This window comes from Chanodichthys erythropterus, chromosome 17 (genome assembly GCF_024489055.1).
Source record: "Chanodichthys erythropterus isolate Z2021 chromosome 17, ASM2448905v1, whole genome shotgun sequence".
NCBI lineage: Eukaryota > Metazoa > Chordata > Actinopteri > Cypriniformes > Xenocyprididae > Chanodichthys > Chanodichthys erythropterus.
Window position 1 is genome coordinate 23,607,221 of NC_090237.1, and position 21,066 is coordinate 23,628,286.

Consider the following 21,066-nt stretch of genomic DNA (forward strand, 5'->3'; position numbering starts at 1 on the left):
GAGTTAGTTCACCCAAAAATGAAAATTCTGTCATTAATTTCTCACCCTCATGTCGTTCCAAACCTTCAAGACCTTTGTTAATTTTCAAAACACACATTAAAATCTTTTTGATGACAAAATGCTGTCAGATTTCCTTCTATTGACTGCCTTTGATCAGTGAACATAAGCAGAAGCTCAACATAACCTGTGGTAACCTATCCCTTTAAAGAGATTTGTAGAAAAATGTGGAATTAAAGTTTTAGAAGTGTTTATTTTATTGCTATTTTAAACTTACAGCAAAAGTTTCAGGCACAACACAAAGAAACAAACAACAATTCACTGTAAGGACATCTGCTGCATTTCCACCTGCACAGATTGTCTGTCAGGTATGCGCTATAAATAAATTGTGAATTTACATGACATTTCCTATTGAATGCACAGCGAAAATAAAGCCGAACAATCAAGCGTATAGCAGCAGCCCTTGTACATCCATTTCTGAAATTGCAAGCTTTCACTTTGTTTAGAGCCACAGTTTCAGCGTGAGCTTTCTTTCAGTCATTGCTAAGCAATGACAGCTTCAGTTCCATTTGATGTTCTCTTAATATTGTCGTTGATTGCTATTACATCTACATCTATTCTTTTCTTAATCCAAAACAGCAATAGAAACATTCATGATTTTTTTTTTTTTTATTGTTTTTGAGTCTGTGGAACTGCTTTCATAGTCAATGGTCTGAGTCAGACTATAACAAAGCTTTGCGACCAAAGCGAAACTGTGGAGAAACAGTGGGAACTTTAAAGATTTCAAGCTGTAGATGCTACACGAAGATGAAATAAAAGTAATCACATATCACTTTAAATATAAGAAACAAGGTTCAAATGTGCCTCTTAACATCAAATATAAGAAACAAAAAAAGCTTCATTTACCTTTGTTACCTCAATCACTTTACATGCAATTCAGCCATATTGTGTTTCCAATATAAGAAGCTGCTAAATATTGGCATGGGTGTTTTTTGCTTCATTTTGAACAAAATCTGTGTATTCCATCGTCACATCTTCTGGGCTTTTCTTGTTGTGTGGGCGCTCTGGTTGAATGTTGTCGTCCATAGGAGAGTCAACCCTGGGCTTGGGTTTGGAAACTATGTCCTCACAAATGTTGTTGAGTGCCTGTAGAATTATGAACAGAAATGTTAATGGCTTAGTTCACCCAAAAATGAAAATTCTGTCATTTATTACTTACCCTCATGCCGTTCCGCACCCATAAAACCTTCAATAATATCAAATTAAGATATTTTAGTTGAAATCCGATGGCTCCGTGAGGCCTTCATAGGGAGCAATGACATTTCCTCTCTCAAGATCCATTAATGTACTAAAAACATATTTAAATCGGTTCATGTGAGTACAGTGGTTCAATATTAATATTATAAAGCGACGAGAATTTCAAAACACTGCTTCAGGAAGATTCGGAGCACAAATGAAACAGCGTGTCGAATCTGCTGTTCGGAGCGCCAAAGTCACATGATTTCAGCGGTTGGCAGTTTGATACGCGATCCGAATCATGATTCGACACACTGATTCATTTGTGCTCCGAATCTTCCTGAAGCAGTGTTTTGAAATCGGCCATCACTAAATAAGTCGTTATTTTGTTTTTTTGGTGCTCCAAAAATATTCTCGTCGCTCTATAATATTAATATTGCACCACTGTACTCACATGAACTGATTTAAATATGTTTTTAGTATATTAATGGATCTTGAGATAGGATGTGTCATTGCTCCCTATGGAGGCCTCACAGAGCTATCGGATTTCAACTAAAATATCTTAATTTGTGTTCCGAAGATTAAGGAAGGTCTTACGGGTGTGGAACGGCATGAGGGTAAGTAATAAATGAAAGAATTTTCATTTTTGGGTGAACTAACCCTTTAAACACTGTTGCAAACAAATGCAAATATAATTGAATTGATTATAAATTGGTTTTAAAGGGTTAGTTCACCCAAAAATGAAAATTCTGTGATCTTTTACTCATCTTAGTGTCGTTCCAAACCCGTAAGGTTTTGTTCATCTTTGGAACACAAATTAGATCTCAAAGAAAAGACAGCTGACACCACCTCCAGTGGCTGTACATAGAATTCAATACATATTACATATAAGGTTATTCTTAGATCTGTCTCCCCCAATGAAAAGCTTTCACAATGCTTTTAGTCTTTTCTCACCTCTAATTTATTCTGGATCTGAGTGCTGTGTATGGCAGGTTCCTGATCAGGTGTGCGTTTATCCTGAGAATCCTGAATGACTGTCATCCACACTTGAGTATCTTCAACACACACTCTGACCTTGTCCATGTCTATGGCGTCAATATGACAGTAACTGTCACTCTGGAAGACAAAATTTGCGATATATTAAAATGCACTTACAGAGTTGTTAAACTGGTTTTAAAACTACCTTGGATTTTAAGGTGGGTTAAAGGTGCAGTAAACTCTCCAGTGGGTGCGGGTCCTAAAGCTCTTGCCTGATCATAACCCTTTTTTCCCAGTGATAATCCTCTGAGCTTTTCTCTTTTGTAATGTCTCTCAGCCATCTCTCTTTCTACAGTCTTTCTTCAAATCTCCCTCTTGCTGATTGGCTACAAGTTCGTTGTGGTGCTCGGTCCAATACACTTTCAACAACGTTTCTCAAAAATGTAATTACTGCACCTTTTAAACATTGCATTACTAAAGTATACATTGGTTTTTAATGAAGTCATTAAAATTATATATAATTTTGTCTAAATGAATTAAAACATTAAATGCTACAAGTAAATATAGGCATCACAACATCATAATATACAGTAAGAAAAATGGATATTTATTTTGAGATTTGCTAAAGATTACATTTAACCCTCTGGTATTCTACATTTAGGAGTTACACTTGTGTTGTTCACGGTGTCTCTAATTTGCATTCTTGATATTTCAGAGTGCCACCTCTTCCCTTCTGTGTGCTTTTTTTGCATTGTAGCTGGTTTGTAGATTGTACCACCCAAAAGGTCTTTTTTAATATTTTTCGTATTTACCATTCATTTCCTATGATGTTCATTTCTGACTGTGAACAACACAAGTGTGACTATTTTTTATGACCATTCAGTTTTTTTTAAATCAAGTCCACGATATTTTTTGTAGTCACACACTGAGTTTCTTGCCATTTCGATGAAGTAGCGATTTTTAAAAAAAATCACAAAATTTGGGGGGGTTTTTTGGTCTAAAATGACCGAACAACACCAGAGGTTTAACAGTGTTTCCAAATATCTTTTTAAATACTGACAGTAAGCATTAGATGATGGCAAAAATAAAGAAAATACGCATATACATTTAAATATGATTTAAAAAAAAACTCTAATATCGGCCAATAACCGATATGGCACCAATATATTGTGTATCCCAAATGTTTTTATTCAGAAAAGACATTAACATTTTTAGAAAATGTTAATTCATTTCTCCTCAGAAAATATTAGAATTTTTATTGAATATCAAATTGAAAATTTTCATATAACTTGTTATTATTATTTATTTTTTTATAGAGATAATATGAGATAAATGAGTGTATATCCTTAATTGAAATTTTATTATGATTATTTTAAATTGGATTTGAGTTTGCCATGGATAAGCCTTTGATGCTGATATGGCTTTAAATGAATAAATATTGTGCATCCCTAGTTATTGTCAATAAATTATTTAATTTATTATAGTTTTGTGTGAATTATAAGACAACCATTGATGCCTTACTATACTTACAAACTGTCTAGTGTTTCACAAGCTTGTATTTTTCTAGTCAGTTTAGGAACTTAAAAGTATTGCAGCATTTTTTGATATGACTGTCTCCTTGGGATAAATTGCTTTGTTGTTGCATTCCTCATTTGTAAGGTGCTTTGGATAAAAGCATCTGCTAAATGAATAAATGTAAAAGCAGACACTATTTATAGTCAGTCGTAAGAGATTAATGACTGAAATCTGACTGCATAACTGCATGGGATCCATTATAATGTATAAAACAATTTAACATAATGTCTCCCTGTGCTGTAATGTGCCTTGCAGAGCAGGATTGTTTTAAATAAGATGTAATATATGGCAAAGGAAATGAGAAAGAAAACTTATTCTTACTCCATTCTTATACTCCTCCACAATAGACATGTAACTCTGTATTTTGGCTGACAGCTCCTCAAACATTTTGGGTCTCCGTATGGACTCCTGGTATCTGTTTTGCACAGGCAAACCCAGTTTCTGTTGAATAAAACAAAAGGCTTTAATACATCACTGTTTGTAATGCTTTTGAATGCTTCATGAATGCTTTTGTTTGGTTTGCAGTACACAGCAACCAATTAGAGTTCTTCCCAAAGTGCATCAGAGGGGTTTTGAAAGCTACACAAATGACTCTCCCAGCCTTTAAATGAAGCACATGCCATCGCGAACGCCACAAGCTGTCAAGACAGCGCAAGTCAATTAAAACACAAAACTGCCGTCACATATTGAACAAAGCTTAACGTTAAACCTACTGCAGTGTACGAGTCCGGCTATCTCTGAGAGAACACAAAATCAATTTGTCATGCCACACAAAGGCTAACCCCATGATCAAATGTGTTTGTTCATCAAAAAGGACAAACGACTCACATGTATTTCTGCCAACTTGTTAATGTACGTCTGCTTATCTTGGTCTGCTCCCTCATCATAGAGCCAGTTCTCAGTGCCATTTAAAAGCTCAGAGAATGTCTGATGGTCCTGGAGAAAAACAAAAACAAGCATTTGTTTAGCAATATTTTATGCTGCATTTAGATTTGTGGTCCATTCAACTGCAATTCACCAAGGAGCTCATATGAACTACCAACTAATTTGAATGAGACTGTTTCATTTATGCATTAAAATGGCCTTTAGAGATTCAGTAATCAGGAACAGGCTTCTGAAACATGAAAACATTAAACAAGTGCTATGAATAAATCACAATCTGTTGATAATAGTTCCTGTGAGCTAAATAGATTACATGACACCCTACAGGTAATGGCGTGTTATCTGGGAAAAGCTGCACAGAAGATACATTACTTGAGCATTTAGAAACGTCTGAAAGGGGCCCTCCAGGTTGTGTCTGTAGTAATAGACATTCTCCTCGACTGCATTTTTAGCATTGTTACGCTCTTTCTCCTGGCAGTCTTGCTGTATCATTTTGCTCTGTTAGGGGAAAAAAAAGCAAGAACCAGATGGTGAAAATGACTGATGGATTTTTGAATAGCTCTGATATTCAAAACTCTATCAGAATGTCTTTATTCATGTTTATAGCTTCATACATTGTCAAGATACCAAAATTACAAGGCTAACAAAATATCACTGCTTTTGAGCTTTACTGAATCTCATACAGACAGCTTTCATCACTTTCGTAACTGTTACATGTACAGTGGGGTCTAGAGAAAATGTCTTTGTTTTGAATTGCTTTAATTTAATACAGCGTATATAATTATGAATTTATTATTAGCATTGCAACTGGACTGAAAATTTCAATTAGAGGTGCCATCGAACGTTTTTTTTTACAAGATGTAATATAAGTCTAAGGTGTCTCCTGAATGTGTCTGTGAAGTTTCAGCTCAAAATACCCCATAGACTTTTTTTTAAATTTTTTAACTGCCTATTTTGAGGTATATTTAGAAATGCGGCAATTCATGCTAAGGCCCCTTTAAAAAGCGCGGTCTCCGCCCCCTCCCGAGCTCTCGACTATCACTGCATAAACAAATTTTCACACAGCTAATATAACCCTCAAAATGGATCTTTACAAAGTGTTCATCATGCAACATCTAATCGCATAAGTATGGTATTTATTTTGATGTTTACATTGATTCTGAATTAATTTGAGGCTGTACTCCATGGCTAAAGCTAACATTACACACTGTTGGAGAGATTTATAAAGAATGAAGTAGTGTTTATGAATTATACAGACTGCAAGTGTTTAAAAATGAAAATAGCAACGGCTCTTGTCTCCGTGAATACAGTAATAACAGATGGTAACTTTAACCACATTTAACAGTACATTAGCAACATGCTAACGAAACATTTAGAAAGACAATTTACAAATATCACTAAAAATATCATGATATCATGGATCATGTCAGTTATTATTGCTCCATTTTTCACTGTTGTTCTTGCTTGCTTACCTAGTCTGATGATTCAGCTGTGCACAGATCCAGACGTTAATACTGGCTGCCCTTGTGTAATGCCTTGAACATGGGCTGGCATATGCAAATATTGGGGGCGTACATATTAATGATCCCGACTGTTACGTAACAGTCGGTGTTATGCTGAGATTCGCCTATTCTTCAGAGGTCTTTTAAACAAATGAGATTTATATAAATATAAGGAGGAAACAATGGTGTTTGAGACTCACTGTATGTCATTTCCATGTACTGAACTTTTGTTATTCAGCTATGCCAAGGTAAATTCAATTTTCAATTTGATGGCACAAATTTGCTTAGTATTTAGTATGTTCCTCTTTTCAAAGGAGATCACACGATCTATACTAACGATAAAAAACTAACACTTTACATTGATTAAAAGTGACAGTAAATACATTTTTAATGTTACAAAATATTTCTTCTTTCTGTTTTCAACATCCATTGTATTTGATCAAATAAATAAAGCCTTGGAGAGCATAAGAGATTTTGGCTACACTTTATTGTAAGATCCATTTGTTAGTTATAAATTTAAGTACTGAGTAATTCATTACTCACCATCATGTCATTCCAAACCTGCAAGACCTTCATTTATCTTTGGAACACAAATTAATTTTGATGAAATCCAAATTTTATCTCCCATAGAAAGCAACAAAATTACCACATTCAAGGTCCAGAGAATAGAAAAGACATTGTAGTCAACGTGACTTTTCAACCTTAATGTTATGAAGCTCAGTATTGGCCGGCTCCCGCGTCAGCATCATACGCAGTCATGGTGCTCATGTGAATACAGCCTCGGCCAATACTGAGGATACATGGAAGCTCTGCAATGCGTTCGCTGGGGCAACTGCGTAACAGACTGACAGGGAAAAGGAAAAATTGTTGAATAAAGTCATTGTTTTTGTTTTGTTTTTGTGCACAAAAAGTATTCTTGCCTCTTTGTAACATTACGGTTGAACCACTATAGTCACGTTGACTATTTTATCGATGTATTTAGTACTTTTCTGGATGATGAATGTGATAATTTTGTTGCTTTGTATGGGAGATAAAAAAACCCTCTTGGATTTTATCAAAAATATCTTAATTTGTGTTCCGGAGATGAACAAAGGTCTTGCAGGTTTGGAACGACATGAGGGGGAGTAATAAATGAGAGAAATTTAATTTTTGGGTGAACTAACCCTTTAAGTAACTACATGTACTTATTATTACTTAGTACTTACCAGGGTTAGGATTAAGGTTTGGTTTGGTTTAAGGTTAGTTGCATGTAATTATGCATAATTTATAGTAAATACTATAGTAACTGCATGCAACATATGTAACAATGACACTGTAAAATGAAGTGTTACAGAGACTTCTTAAAAAACAAATTGAACATCAGTGTATTTTTTTTCTTCTTCGATTTTCGACCTAGAAATAGTACTGAATCTTAGATATTTCTTGCTTATTTTATGTCCTAAAATGACTTGCGCTATAAATGTTTCAACATCCTAAAACTTTATTATGGCATGAAGCAGGGCGGACAGGACGGTGGAGCAAAAATTACACCTGTGACACACACTGGTCTCGAGTCCAGTGGATGAGCTCCGCAAGGATAAAAGGGAGGAATGATGACAGTGGAAGATGAGAAAGGACCAGGCCTGGGACTTTACTTTAATGTTTAGGATATATTTAGTTATGTTTATATGTGGCAATCTTCCATGAGGGGCTCTCGCTTACTTTCATTTGGTTGTTTGTCTATTTGGTTATTAAAGTTACATTTGTTGGTTCCCACCTCCTTTCCTTATCAACAAACTTTAATACTTTTAGATACTGATGTATACATGTGACATTAAACAAACATTTAGTCAACAGTACCTCCTGCTCTATGTAAATGCTGAGGCGATCATTTGGCAACAGTTGGTTAAATGTCTCCTCAATTGGCAGAACAACATGCTTGACTTTCATCTTGGCTTTTTTAGCATCAGGGGGGTGGTTGTTTACTTCTCCATTCATCTGTGAAGAACAGACAATGTCTATTAGCATAACGGTACCACAGTCAGTCAAACTGACAGAACATTTACATATTAAGATATTTTCACAAGACATGACATGAATGGCATTTGTTTTTATATATATAAACTAGATACACATCAACATGTCCATTTAATATGGAAATACATTATAAAGCTAAATGTAGTGGCCAAGCAGTAAGTGAGAGATGTAGCTCACTTACGCTTAGTGCATCTCTTTGATTCTGCTCTTTTTCCATGGGGGGACACTGTGGTGTTGGCAGGTTTTCTTTGTCTACCAAGAGCTGAATATTAGGCTCCAGTATCTTGTCCTAGAAATCACAGTACCAGGGAGCTGATAGTTATATTTCTACACAACAATGTTACTGCATCACAGGGAGCCAATCTCTCACTGTCACCCTCATAGAAACCCAATCAGTCAATGTTATTTATCATAACTATAAGAACCACATGTTAGCTAAGCTATTGTAAACTATTTTTTTTTATTCCCACCTCCACCACTGTGTGTGTGTGTGTCTGTGTGTGTTTTGTGTTTATTTCATCATACATTATGAAATAAATATTTTTCTCCAAAACATGTTGATCACAATTATTGGCACCCTTTTATTCAATTCATTTTGCAACCTCCTTTTGCCAAGATAACAGCTCTGAGTCTTCTTCTATAATGCCTGATGAGTTTGGAGAACACCTGACAAGAGATCAGAGACCATTCCTCCATGTTGGTGCTTCTTCTCTTCAGTTCACTCCACTCATTTTCTTTAGGGTTCAGGTCAGGGGACTGGGATGGCAGAAGCTTCATTTTGTGCTCAGTGACACATTTTTGTGATGGTTTTGATGTTTGTTTTGGATCATTGTCTCGACGGATGATCCAACCACGGCCCATTATAAGATTTCTAGCAGAAGCGGTCAGGTTGATTTTTTATCTGTTGGTATTTGATAGAATCCATGATACGATATATCTGAACAAGATGTCCAGGACCTCCAGCACAAAAATAGGCCCACAACATTAAAGATCCAGCAGTATATTTAACTGTGGGCATGGGGCACTTGTGCACCAAACCCATCTGGTGGTTTTGCTGCCAAAAAGCTCTTTTTTAGTTTCATCTGACCACAGAAACTAGTCCCGTTTGAAGTTCCAGTCTTGACTGACAACTGAATATGCTGGAGATTGTTTCTGGATGAGAGCAGAGGATTTTTCTTGAAACCCTCCCAAACAACTTATGGGGATGTAGGTTCTTTTGATAATTTTTTCAAGATTCAAGACTCAACTAATCTCTGCAATTCTCTAGCTGTGATCCTTGAAGAGTCTTTGGCCACTCAAACTCTCCTCCTCACCACGCATTAGGACGATTTATACACACGTCCTCTTCCAGGCAGATTTGTAACATCTTTAGTTGATTGTAACTTCTTAATTATTGCCCTGATAGTGGAAATGGGGATTTTCAATGCTTTAGTTATTTTCTTACGGCTACTTTCTATTTTGTGAAGCTCAACAATCATTTGCTGCACATCAGAACTATATTCTTTGTTTTTTTTTTCATTGTGATGAATGATTACGGGAATTTGGCCTTTTTCCTCATGTTTATACTCCTGTGGAACAGGAAGTCATGGCTGGACAATTTCATGTTCATGATCACCCTGGTATGCTAAAAAAAGTAAATATGAATGGGAATATACTTCAGAGATATTTTACTCATAAAAAATTCTAGGGGTGCCAATAATTGTGGCCAACGTGTTTTGGAGAAAAACATTTATTTATTAATGTTATTTCCCCCCCCACTTTCAACTGTTTTTCTTCAATGAAAGGTTAGATTTTTGCTAATTTTATGAATTAAAGATCAAAAGGATAAACAATGCAGATATATTTTTAGTGTAATCTTTGATCATATTTATGAAGGGTGCCAATAATTCTGACCACCACTGTATATGCCTTTCTGTCTTTTTTAGACCACAAAAAGAGAATAAAAAAAAAAAAAAAAAAGTCCTGCTCAATAGTGGCCAGCATCAAGTTTTAAACAAAACAAACAAACAAACAAAAAAAAACTATCACAGAATGCTCCCATGTGACATGTGTCATATTCCAAGTGTATACAATAGGGTTTGGTAAAAAACCAAAACCAAAATGTAATGTATTATGCAGCATAAAGCATTAGAACAACACCAGGGTGAGTAAATGATGTCTCAATTTTCATATTAAGGTGAACTAACCCTTTAATATTTGAACTGATTGATACTTTATTGATCCTTTACAGGAAATTAAATTTGTCAAGACACAAAAAAGACAGCACCACACATAACAAGCAAATAAGAATTGTATGGCAAATTAATTAGCTTTAGCTGTTAATACACCGATGGTTATGGAACACGAGCCCAATATAGTACCTACCTCTATTTCAATATCATCAGAGCCGCCATGACTGTAAAACTCATTTATTTCTGTGGTTTCAGATTTGTCTGAGCTGACCCTCAGGACCATAGTAGCTGAGCTCACACTGACTATACCACTGGTGTTTACTTCAACTTTGACTTTCACCTTTGCCTTTTCTCCATTCTGCTGAGGTCGAATGTTCTGCACTTTATATTCACCTGTGGAGGCATTGCACACATGCAATGCGTTAATTCACATTCAAAATATGACTTCAGCTTCATCTGTATGCTGTAATATAAACACTATCATGGCCTGAAGGAAAACCCCTTGATTCTCACCAATCTTTGCCTCAGGAAAGGGCAGTAATGTCAGATCTGAATAAAAAGATTCCAGAATGAAAGGCTTGTTCCTGTAAAATGTAATCATTTTGGCTGATGGACAAGGATGATTCCTGCCAAATATCTCATGACAACTGGAAGGTAAGGACAAATAATGCAAGGTTAATAAGCAAGTGCAAGCACATGTGTAGTGTTACAGTAATTAAAATGAAAACAGCAGCATGTTTCCCCATGCTTGGGTCTGATATAAAGTGAGGTTGCTAACTGAGAGGCTTACGATTTGCCTTCATCTGCTTCACTGGTCCAGGAAAGAGAAACCGGGAATGGGATTACATCTGTGATGGAGAAGTCTCGCACTCTGAATGCAGGAGAGAGTATGGCGCACTATGGAAAAACCATTATACGACAGATTAACTTTTGATTCCATCAATATCATTTTATTTTTGTGTAGATTCACACTGTGTTCTCAAATTCTATATGAAATATACCGTGCAACATGCCTCAAAACACACTACCATTCAAAAGTTTAGGATCAGTAAGATGTTTTTTTTTGAAAGAAAGAAATTATTTAACTAAATCTTTCTATTTTAAATAAATGCTGTTTTGAACTTTCTATTAACCAAAGAATCCTTATAAAAAAAGAATCACGGTTGCCATACAAAAGGCCACACAGCCCTTTTCAATGTTGATAATAATAAGAAATGTTTCTTGAAATCAGCATATTAAAATAAAGATCTGAAGTATCATGTGACTGAAGATTCAGCTTTGCCATCAGAGGAATAAATTTAATTATATTAAAATAGTAATATTGTGAAGTATTACAATTTTAAATAACTGTTTTTACAGCAAATTGTGATCAAATAAATGCAACTTTGGTGAGAATAAGAGAAAAAAAAAAAAAATCTTACTTGCGCCAACAATTTGTATATTACTCTTGCTGTTTTTCTAAATATATTCCATTTTAGGATTCTTGTTCATCTACCTTGTAAGAATTTATAGTTCTTAAAGCTGAAGTGTGTAACCTCTGTGCTACTAGCACCATCAAATTATAAATCTTTTTTATTTGCTTGTGATTGGTCAATCAATAAAATAGCCCTGCCCCAAATCCATGCCATTGGAAGAGTTGATTTTGCCATTTAGCGTTGGTAGGGATACTTAAACAACAATTTTGCAGGACAATTGACATACAAATGACTTATTTATAGACATCTCTGCATATTCAACTATATATGCTTCAGCTTTAAATGAACCACATTATGCTATCGGTTATGTATAATAAAACCAACTTACCTGTAATGCACAGCCTCTGGCCACTGCTTCATCTGCATTTAATGTAGTGCTCACATCCCTCTTGAAGAACTTACTGATCTGAGCCTTTACAGCTGGGATCCGTGTGGCTCCCCCTACAATTTCCACAGAACTGATGTCCTGAAGCCGCACTTGAGCCTGCTCTAGAGCTGCCATCAATGGAACCATGATTCTCTCGATCATGTCAGCACACAACTCCTCAAATTTTGCCCTGTGTGGAAGAGGAAGGCTTCACTTGTTGAGTAGCTATGCTGAGTATCTTAAGTAGCCCAATTGCAGTTCTGTGATAACATGATTGGTGCTTTATAGACATGCATTTAAGAGCAAATAAGGGCAATTAAATATGACAGGTGTAGACAGATACCCAATTAAGATGTGAATTTAAGCATGTTGGAAAACATAAGCGTGGGACTCTTAAATTACATTATAAGAGGGTCGGGAAAACCATACAGTCCCTTAAAACTTGCATCAAATGGCCTTTGTTCTATTAGAATATAAGCATGTGTTGACGTACATCACTTATGCAGATAAGACTACTCCCAATATAACATGAATCTTACGCAATAAATATTTTATTATTTATAAATAATACCATCTTTATTAATGTACTTGCAGTAGAGGTGCACCGATATGATACCAATAAATATTTTATGCTTTATACTGTATGTTATGCCTGATAACCGATGAACAGCTGATATCAAAATTATATGCTATTTTGTTTTAAATAATTAAAAATAAAATAGTTCAAAATGCTAAAAAGTGAATTTAAGCATCACAACATTAATGTACAGTACGAAAAAAAAATATTTATTTTGAAATCTGATAAAGATTACATTTAAAAATTAATTCTGATACCAATGAGCTGATAAATATTTTCATGTTATGCCTGATAACCAATAGGGATGTGACGGTGTGGTAATATTTCTCACCAGTTAATCAACGTGTGACAACAGCGGTAATACTGGTATCACCGGGAGAGGCGATTCCCTCTTTTGTACCTTGCTTTTAAATCGCTAATTCAAAAGTAAAATGTGCACGGCTATTCATAAGTTGAGCTTCCATAGAGAATGAACTGAAAACGCTCGCTCTGCTCCGAGCCAGTAAACACGCACTGTTATGAATGCTCGTGTGGCCTTGCACATTTTACTTTCGCTTTCGAAAGTAAAATTTGGTGCGGCAACTGCTTGAATGGTGGGTTAAAGGTGCTCTAAGTGATGTCACGCATTTTAGGCCAAAACATTTTTTGTCACATACAGCAAACATCTCCTCACTATCCGCTAGCTGCCTGTCCCCTGAACACACTGTAAAAAAAAACACGGTCTCTGCAGTCGCCACAAGCTCCGAAAACGGCAACAAAAACAAACTGGTGCAGTCTGGACCACGAAACATAATAAACATGCTCCAGCCAATAACCGACAAGAATGATTTTAAATGCGCGTTCATGACTGTTTCAGGAAGCACGGAGGGGAGGGGGAGGAGGAGGAGAAGGGAGGGTCAAGCTAGCCTCTGTTTTGTTTGACAACAATTCAAACGTCAACAGGAAGTTACTCCACCCAGGATCACTTAGAGCACCTTTAATAATTATTCTTAAAGGCCCACTGAATTGCCATGGAATGTGCAGCATTATTCAATGGGTTGACGTAATTTCAACTGAAACAAGAAGACAGGGCAGGGTATATCGTACAGCTCCGCCCTTTTTTTTTAAATAGCCAATAGTGTTTCATTTATACCACAGCTCGGCAAGAGCCATTAAACTAGGTAAAACCTCAGTTTCCTTCTAATCTGTAACTGTTTCTTCTCCTAATCTCTTTTACATCACTTTAAAATACAGCATTCTGTGCAGAATTCAAATGGGCCTGATACCTTTTGTGGTCTGAGCTGACTCGTGGTCCATGGATATGATCCACTCTGTGCTCGCGCTGTGGCGGTTCACGAGACACTAACGCGAAAACAGACTTCATTCACATCAATGGAAAGCATATTTACAATGTCTGATTCCTTCCCTATCCTCTGTATAGTGCACTATGTGCCGTTCACCATATAGAAACTAGTAAATGTGTGAGCAAATGACTGATTTCAGCCGCAGTTTCAGTCTCTGTTGATTCTGTAGGAGGGGGCGGGACTTCAGATTCTAGAGAGCATTTGATTTGACAGAAGATCTCATGAGAAGCTGAAGTGCGTGGTGATGTCATGAAAATCTGTGATCCTCTTTAGTGGAAGTGAGACACTGTAAGTTCTCCTAAATGCAAATTCTGTCATTGTTTTGGAACACACCAGCTTATTCATAACCTGTAGGCTAACATATTCATATTAAAAGGTGAAAACTAGGGGGACTTTAATGAAAAACACAACTAGAAAAACAACTAATCTTTTGCAGGTTCCCTATTTGCACTGGGTGTAAATCCAAAATATTGCCAAATAGGAGCTTTCATTTCGCTCTGAAACCAAATGTTCCACCATTCTCTTGTCAGTCAGCTTCTCACTCTTGTGATAAATGAAAACTGACTCCTGCTGCTGCTCTGTGCTGCGACTCTCATTTGGCTCAAGCTGCATTGAGCAGACACATTTTCAATTTCTGCTTTCAGTTTTTAATTGTAGTGTTTGTTTTCTAACTGAACTAAATTATTTTTATTACTATAATAAATAAAAAAAACGGTGGGGGGCAGTGCCGCAGTGGGCAAGTTATGTAAGACCGATAACACTGACTATCGCAGCAAGCCTAAAAAACAATGAATAGCTGAAACTAAAATTCTATTCTACTTTCTTTAAATAAATTATAATTAAAACAAAAAAAATGCAGTACAAAACCAAGTTTAAAATGCTACAAGTGAATAAGCATCAAATTGTTAAACACACACTTTTATTTTTATAATTTTTTTTATAAACACTAATAATTTATTAAGACTTTTATATGTAATCTTGTTCAAAATCAACAATCATTTTTTTGTACATTATAATGTGATGTTTATTCACTTGTAGCATTTTAAACTTGGTTTTGTACCGCATTTTTTGTTTTGTTTTAATTATAATTTAGTTTGAGAACCACTGTGTTAGATGACAGCAAAGGAAGTCTAAATATAAAATTGAGGAAACTGAGGATACACAATTTAAATATCAATTATCTCTACTTTTGGACAATAAACTATATGGAACAAATATACTGTGCATCCCTATTTTAAAGGCATAACAGTTCTGAGCTCTAAGTGATACTAAACAGTCACGTACCTGTTCATTTTCCCACATACGTCTTTATCATCCATAAAGCACTCAATGTTGAGGGAAATGTCCGTAGAGTTGCTGCTCATCAGTTTCTTGACTTTCTCACACTCTTGTGTCAGTCGCAACAAAGCTCGAGCCTTGGACTTTACATCCATCTTGTACTTAGACTTAAATTCAGCACAGAAATATTCCACCAGCCTCTGATCAAAGTCTTTCCCTCCCAAATAAGGATCAAAGGTGGTAGACAGCACCTGCAAAGTAAAGAGCATGTACTGATGTGCATGAAAATGTAAAGTTGGTGATCTACACAAGCGTCTTACTTTGACTGAGATTCACCTTAAGTTTGCCTTTGTTGAATGCACAAACAGAGACCTGGAGGGCTGAGTGGCCCATGTCCACAAACACCACAATCTTTGGATCCTCATCACAGCCTGGAAGATCTTCCTTGTATATGCCATAGTTTAAGGCCACTGAAATGATAAATGATACTGTGAACATCACTTTAGACATGCAAAGGCTCTGTGGTTGTGAGTTTCATCAGTTCAAAAGCTACCTGCGGTGTTGTCATTCAATAGCTTCAGACAGTTCAAGCCAGCGATCTTGGCAGCATCCAGAACAGATCTCCTTTCTGAATCAGTGAAGAATGAGGGGATCTATGCGTGACAAAATAATTTGTATGGCCAAAGAAATAACACAAACAAACAAACAAACCATCGGATTGGTGGCTTGCACATTTGTGGTTTACATGTAAATTAAAAAAAAGGCCTGATTAAAATTTACTGCTGTATAAAAGTGAAGCGAGGCCTTTTATTTAAAAATATCATGATGACAAGCCTAAAAATGACTATAATACATTATCATTTGGGAGAATTTCTAATGAACTAAAATCTCTATTTCTGGTACATGCCTCTGGTATCTATTAAATATCAAGAAAATAAATTATTTCTTGCACTATTCACGGCTCCCGTGCAAAAATACGTACAGAGATGACACACTCCACCACTTTCTTCTGCAGATTTGCCTCTGCAATGTCCTTCAATTTGGTCAGCAACATAGCTGTGATCTGCTCGATGCTGAAATGGTGCTCCTGGTCGAGGTACATGACCTAATCAACATTAAAAATCAATATTTAACTCTTTCCTCCAACAATAACCAATGACAACCTGTCTTCACTACTTATAAAACACAGTGTTTACCTTGACTCCAACCTTCCCATCATTTAGTGGTACCAGTTCATATGGTAAACTAGCCTTCTCTGATTGCACAGCATGATCCTGAAACAATCTGCCATGTAGTCTCTTAAAATGAGAGACAGTGCTTGCAGGATTGGTTATCATCTAGAGCAAGTGAAAAAAGACTAATGGTGTTACATCACGCTAGATCACTTTCACTTCATTCATAATCATCACAGATGAGAACAGGAATGCCCACCTGGTTTCTTGCAGCATTACCAATGGTTCTGTTCTTTGAACTAAATGATACAACAGCTCTAAAAGAAAACGTTCAGACATATTAAACAACAATTTCAATTCTAAATTGACAGATAATAGAGTAACCCATCAACTTAAAGGTATAGTTCACCCAGAAATTAAAATGATCCCATGATTTACTCAACCTCAAGCCATCCTAGGTATACAGGTGCTGGTCATATAATTAGAATATCATCAAAAAGTTGATTTATTTCACTAATTCCATTCAAAAAGTGAAACGTGTATATTATATTCATTCATTACACACAGACTGATATATTTCAAATGTTTATTTCTTTTAATTTTGATGATTATAACTGACAACTAAGGAAAATCCCAAATTCAGTATCTCAGAAAATTAGAATATTGTGAAAACGTTCAATATTGAACATGCCTGGTGCCACAATCTAATCAGCTAATTAACTCAAAACACCTCAGTTTAGTTCTGTACGCTACACAATCATGGGAAAGACTGCTGACTTGACAGTTGTCCAAAAGACGACCACTGACACCTTGCACAAGGAGGGCAAGACACAAAAGGTCATTGCAAAAGAGGCTGGCTGTTCAAAGAGCTCTGTGTCCAAGCACATTAACAGAGAGGTGAAGGGAAGGAAAAGATGTGGTAGAAAAAAGTGTACAAGCAATAGGGATAACCGCACACTGGAGAGGATTGTGAAACAACCCATTCAAAAATGTGGGGGAGATTCACAAAGAGTGGACTGCAGCTGGAGTCAGTGCTTCAAGAACCACTACGCACAGACGTATGCAAGACATGGGTTTCAGCTGTCGCATTCCTTGTGTCAAGCCACTCTTGAACAACAGACAGTGTCAGAAGCGTCTAAAGACAAAAAGGCCTGGACTGCTGCTGAGTGGTCCAAAGTTATGTTCTCTGATGAAAGTAAATTTTGCATTTCCTTTGGAAATCAGGGTCCCAGAATCTGGAGGAAGAGAGGAGAGGCACACAATCCACGTTGCTTGAGGGCCAGTGTAAAGTTTCCACAGTCAGTGTTGGTTTGGGGTGCCATGTCATCTGCTGGTGTTGGTCCACTGTGTTTTCTGAGGTCTAAGGTCAACACAACCATATACCAGGAAGTTTTAGAGCACTTCATGCTTCCTGCTGCTGACCAACTTTATGGAGATGCAGAGTTCATTTTCAAACAGGACTTGGAACCTGCACACAGTGCCAAAGCTATCAGTACCTGGTTTAAGGACCATTTTATCCCTGTTCTTAATTTGCCAGCAAACTCGCCTGACCTTAACCCCATAGAAAATCTATGGGGTATTGTGAAGAGGAAGATGCGATATGCCAGACCCAACAATGCAGCAGAGCTGAAGGCCACTATCAGAGCAACCTGGGCTCTCATAACACCTGAGCAGTGCCACAGACTGATCGACTCCATGCAACACCGCATTGCTGCAGTAATTCAGGCAAAAGGAGCCCCAACTAAGTGTTGAGTGCTGTACATGCTCATACTTTTCATGTTCATACTTTTCAGTTGGCCAAGATTTCTAAAAATCCTTTCTTTGTATTGGTCTTAAGTAGTATTCTAATTTTCTGAGATACTGAATTTGGGATTTTCCTTTCTAGTCAGTTATAATCATCAAAATTAAAAGAAATAAACATTTGAAGTATATCAGTCTGTGTGTAATGAATGAATATAATATACAAGTTTCACTTTTTGAATGGAATTAGTGAAATAAATCAACTTTTTGATGATATTCTAATTATATGACCATCTTTTTTCATACAAACACAATCAAAGATATATTTAAAAATATACTGACTCTTCCAAGGTTTATAATGGTTGTGAATGGGGGGCCAAAAAAAAAAAAAATCCATCCATCCAAAATCAAAGTAATCGATATGGCTCTAGAGGGTTAATAAAGGCCTTTTGAAGTGAAGAGATGCGTTTTTGTAAGAAAAATATCTATATTTAAAACTTTATAAATTGATTTCGATATAAGAGAAGAGGATCTTGAGTTTATTGCACAGCCCTATTTGTTTCAACCGTGTATGTGTACAGTCGTCCACCGGAAGCTAGTTATTTGAATTTATAAAGTTTTGAATATGGATATTTTTCTTACAAAAATGCATGTCTTCACTTCAAAAGGCTTTTATTAATCCACTGGAGTCGTATGGATTATTTTGATTATGGATGGATGCATTTTTTTTTTTAAACGTGGCCCCCCATTTGAGACCATCATAAACCTGGGAGGACTAATAATAATAATAATAATAATAATAATAATATGTTTTATTTATATAGCGCCTTTCCAGGGCTTTACAGGATATTTTTATTTCCGATTGTGTTCGTCTGAAAGAAAATAGTCATATACATGGGATAATTTTCATTTTTGGGTGAACTATCCCTTAAAGATGACCTTAATTTTTTCTCCTGACCATAAATGACACAAAATCTCATCTGAGCACTTTTGATGAATGGCTACACTTTTTAATTTTGCCATTTCTAATATAATAAATTCTAATGCTAATAAAATAATAATTTTGCCATCTAAATTTCAACATTTGACAGATTTAGTCAGTTTAAAGGTTAATTGAGCTAATTGGTATCTGGGAAATAGTGATCTTTGACATTGTATTATGTTGAATATTAAAGTTTTTTTATGTCTATTTGGTAATGATGGATAAGTGGACACATGTTTTTAGATTTGTGGAGTAAAAGTAAAAAAAAAAAAATAATTATCCTTGAGGTAAGATGACCCAAGTGGCATGTTGTTACTAGTGTTATTAATTTTAATAGAGTTAGTATTTCATGGGGTTAAAACAGACATCTACATGTACATTTCAGACATCTTTGCTTTCATTAAAACCTATAGGCTAGTTGAATGAAATCATTGAATTTGCATTAATAGTGCTGCTATTACGACATATCTTTAATTAAAACATGCACAATTGATAAGAAAATATTATAATATGCCTGTATATAAGTCAAAGAATAATTGTACCTTTCAGACGAATCTCTTTTACTGGTATTCTGCTTTGTCTGTCATCAGTTATTCATATATTATCAGCACAATATAATTTTAAATACAACAGTTTTAGTATTTTACATTGTTGACACTAAAAAGATCTATAAATATTAACAAGAATGATATCAAAAGTCATTTATACATTATGGGGGTCTTCTTATCCAAGGTAGGGGGGGCAACTTATCCAGTCTTAATCCTCTTTCAATATTTGACATTTTGTGCTATAACAACTAAATTAGCAAATGTTTCCATTTATTTCCTATTGAAAATGATGAAGTGCTATGCAAGACAATATTGGCTGATTAGATGGCAATACTGTTTGCCACATCTCAGACTTCAGATACATCAAATATTACCCATTATAGACAATTTTAAAGTAAAGAGTAAAGGAAACATTGTACAGTACTTACTGAAACAACCAGTTGTTTATTAACCCTGGTAAGTTCACAAGTATACACTTGTAAGACCCCCCACCCCACCAATAAAACACTTTCTCATTGGGTCTATGCAAATCCCATTGGTGACCTATTTTGATCTCAAAAAGGTGAGTTCTTCTCACTGAAAGTTGATGAGTTTGCATCTATGCAAGTTTCTGATGTTTTTGAAGGTATATGACAGGTGTGTGATATGAGAAACTATGCAATGAGTTCTGTTATTTATAAAGGCAACAAGTAAAGATTAACAGCTTATCAATTATTAGACATTAGGTCCTAAAGTATGACTTATGCTTCACTTTAACCTTTTCAGCCTGGCTGGATACTAAATGTAGAGTATGTCAGCATTCATCTGATACACTGAAGATTCATACAATGCAATATCTAGGAATTTTTATTAATTTAGCAAGCACAGCGTCCACTTACGGCGTGCATCTGTCTGAAAATTCATTGGATACGGTCTCGATGCCCCCGCTTTTGACCACAGCAATACAGCAATTTTGAAATCCCACATCAAAGCCCACGACAGCCATCCCGGGTGCTCCTCAGTACGCGAGCGGTGTGTTAGGATCAGATAAACAAACAAACAAACCCGCCTGTGCTTGTCAGTCCAGTCAACGTTGGCAATCCAGAGCTCGCACACTATTTTAGTACGCACGACCCATTTATATATCTCTTTTCGGCGAACTTTCCAGAAACTTCCAAACCCAGCAGCGGCAGCGTTTCAGTGCGCGCAGTGTGATTGCGTTGACATTTCCAGAGCTTTCGGCGCAGA

The 21,066-nt window shown here is 36.0% G+C and overlaps 1 protein-coding gene across 1 annotated transcript; it reads right to left on the reverse strand.

Annotated features, from left to right (window-relative positions):
* Nucleotides 1-291: 291 nt before the first annotated feature.
* On the reverse strand, nt 292-20,839 carry hsph1 (heat shock 105/110 protein 1). The gene is made up of 18 exons (XM_067365057.1): nt 20,718-20,839; nt 16,829-16,886; nt 16,594-16,734; nt 16,380-16,502; nt 15,951-16,050; nt 15,734-15,867; nt 15,404-15,648; nt 12,161-12,389; nt 11,148-11,254; nt 10,871-11,004; nt 10,551-10,750; nt 8,368-8,475; nt 8,010-8,147; nt 5,041-5,166; nt 4,615-4,722; nt 4,108-4,227; nt 2,188-2,349; nt 292-1,143 (listed from the first exon to the last, which is right to left on the reverse strand). The coding sequence occupies exons 1-18, from the start codon at nt 20,822-20,824 to the stop codon at nt 967-969; spliced, it is 2,517 nt and encodes an 838-aa protein (XP_067221158.1). The 5' UTR covers nt 20,825-20,839; the 3' UTR covers nt 292-966.
* Between the last annotated feature and the right edge of the window lie 227 nt (nt 20,840-21,066).

Coding starts and splice junctions, on each gene's coding strand:
- hsph1 (XM_067365057.1), bottom strand. CDS start 20,824: ATGGCTGTCGTGGGCTTTGATGTGGGATTTCAAAATTGCTGTATTGCT. Junction 4,723..5,040: donor AGACGTTTCTAAATGCTCAA/GTAATGTATCTT, acceptor GTTTTTCTCCAG/GACCATCAGACATTCTCTGA. Junction 1,144..2,187: donor AGATCCAGAATAAATTAGAG/GTGAGAAAAGAC, acceptor ATAATTCTACAG/GCACTCAACAACATTTGTGA.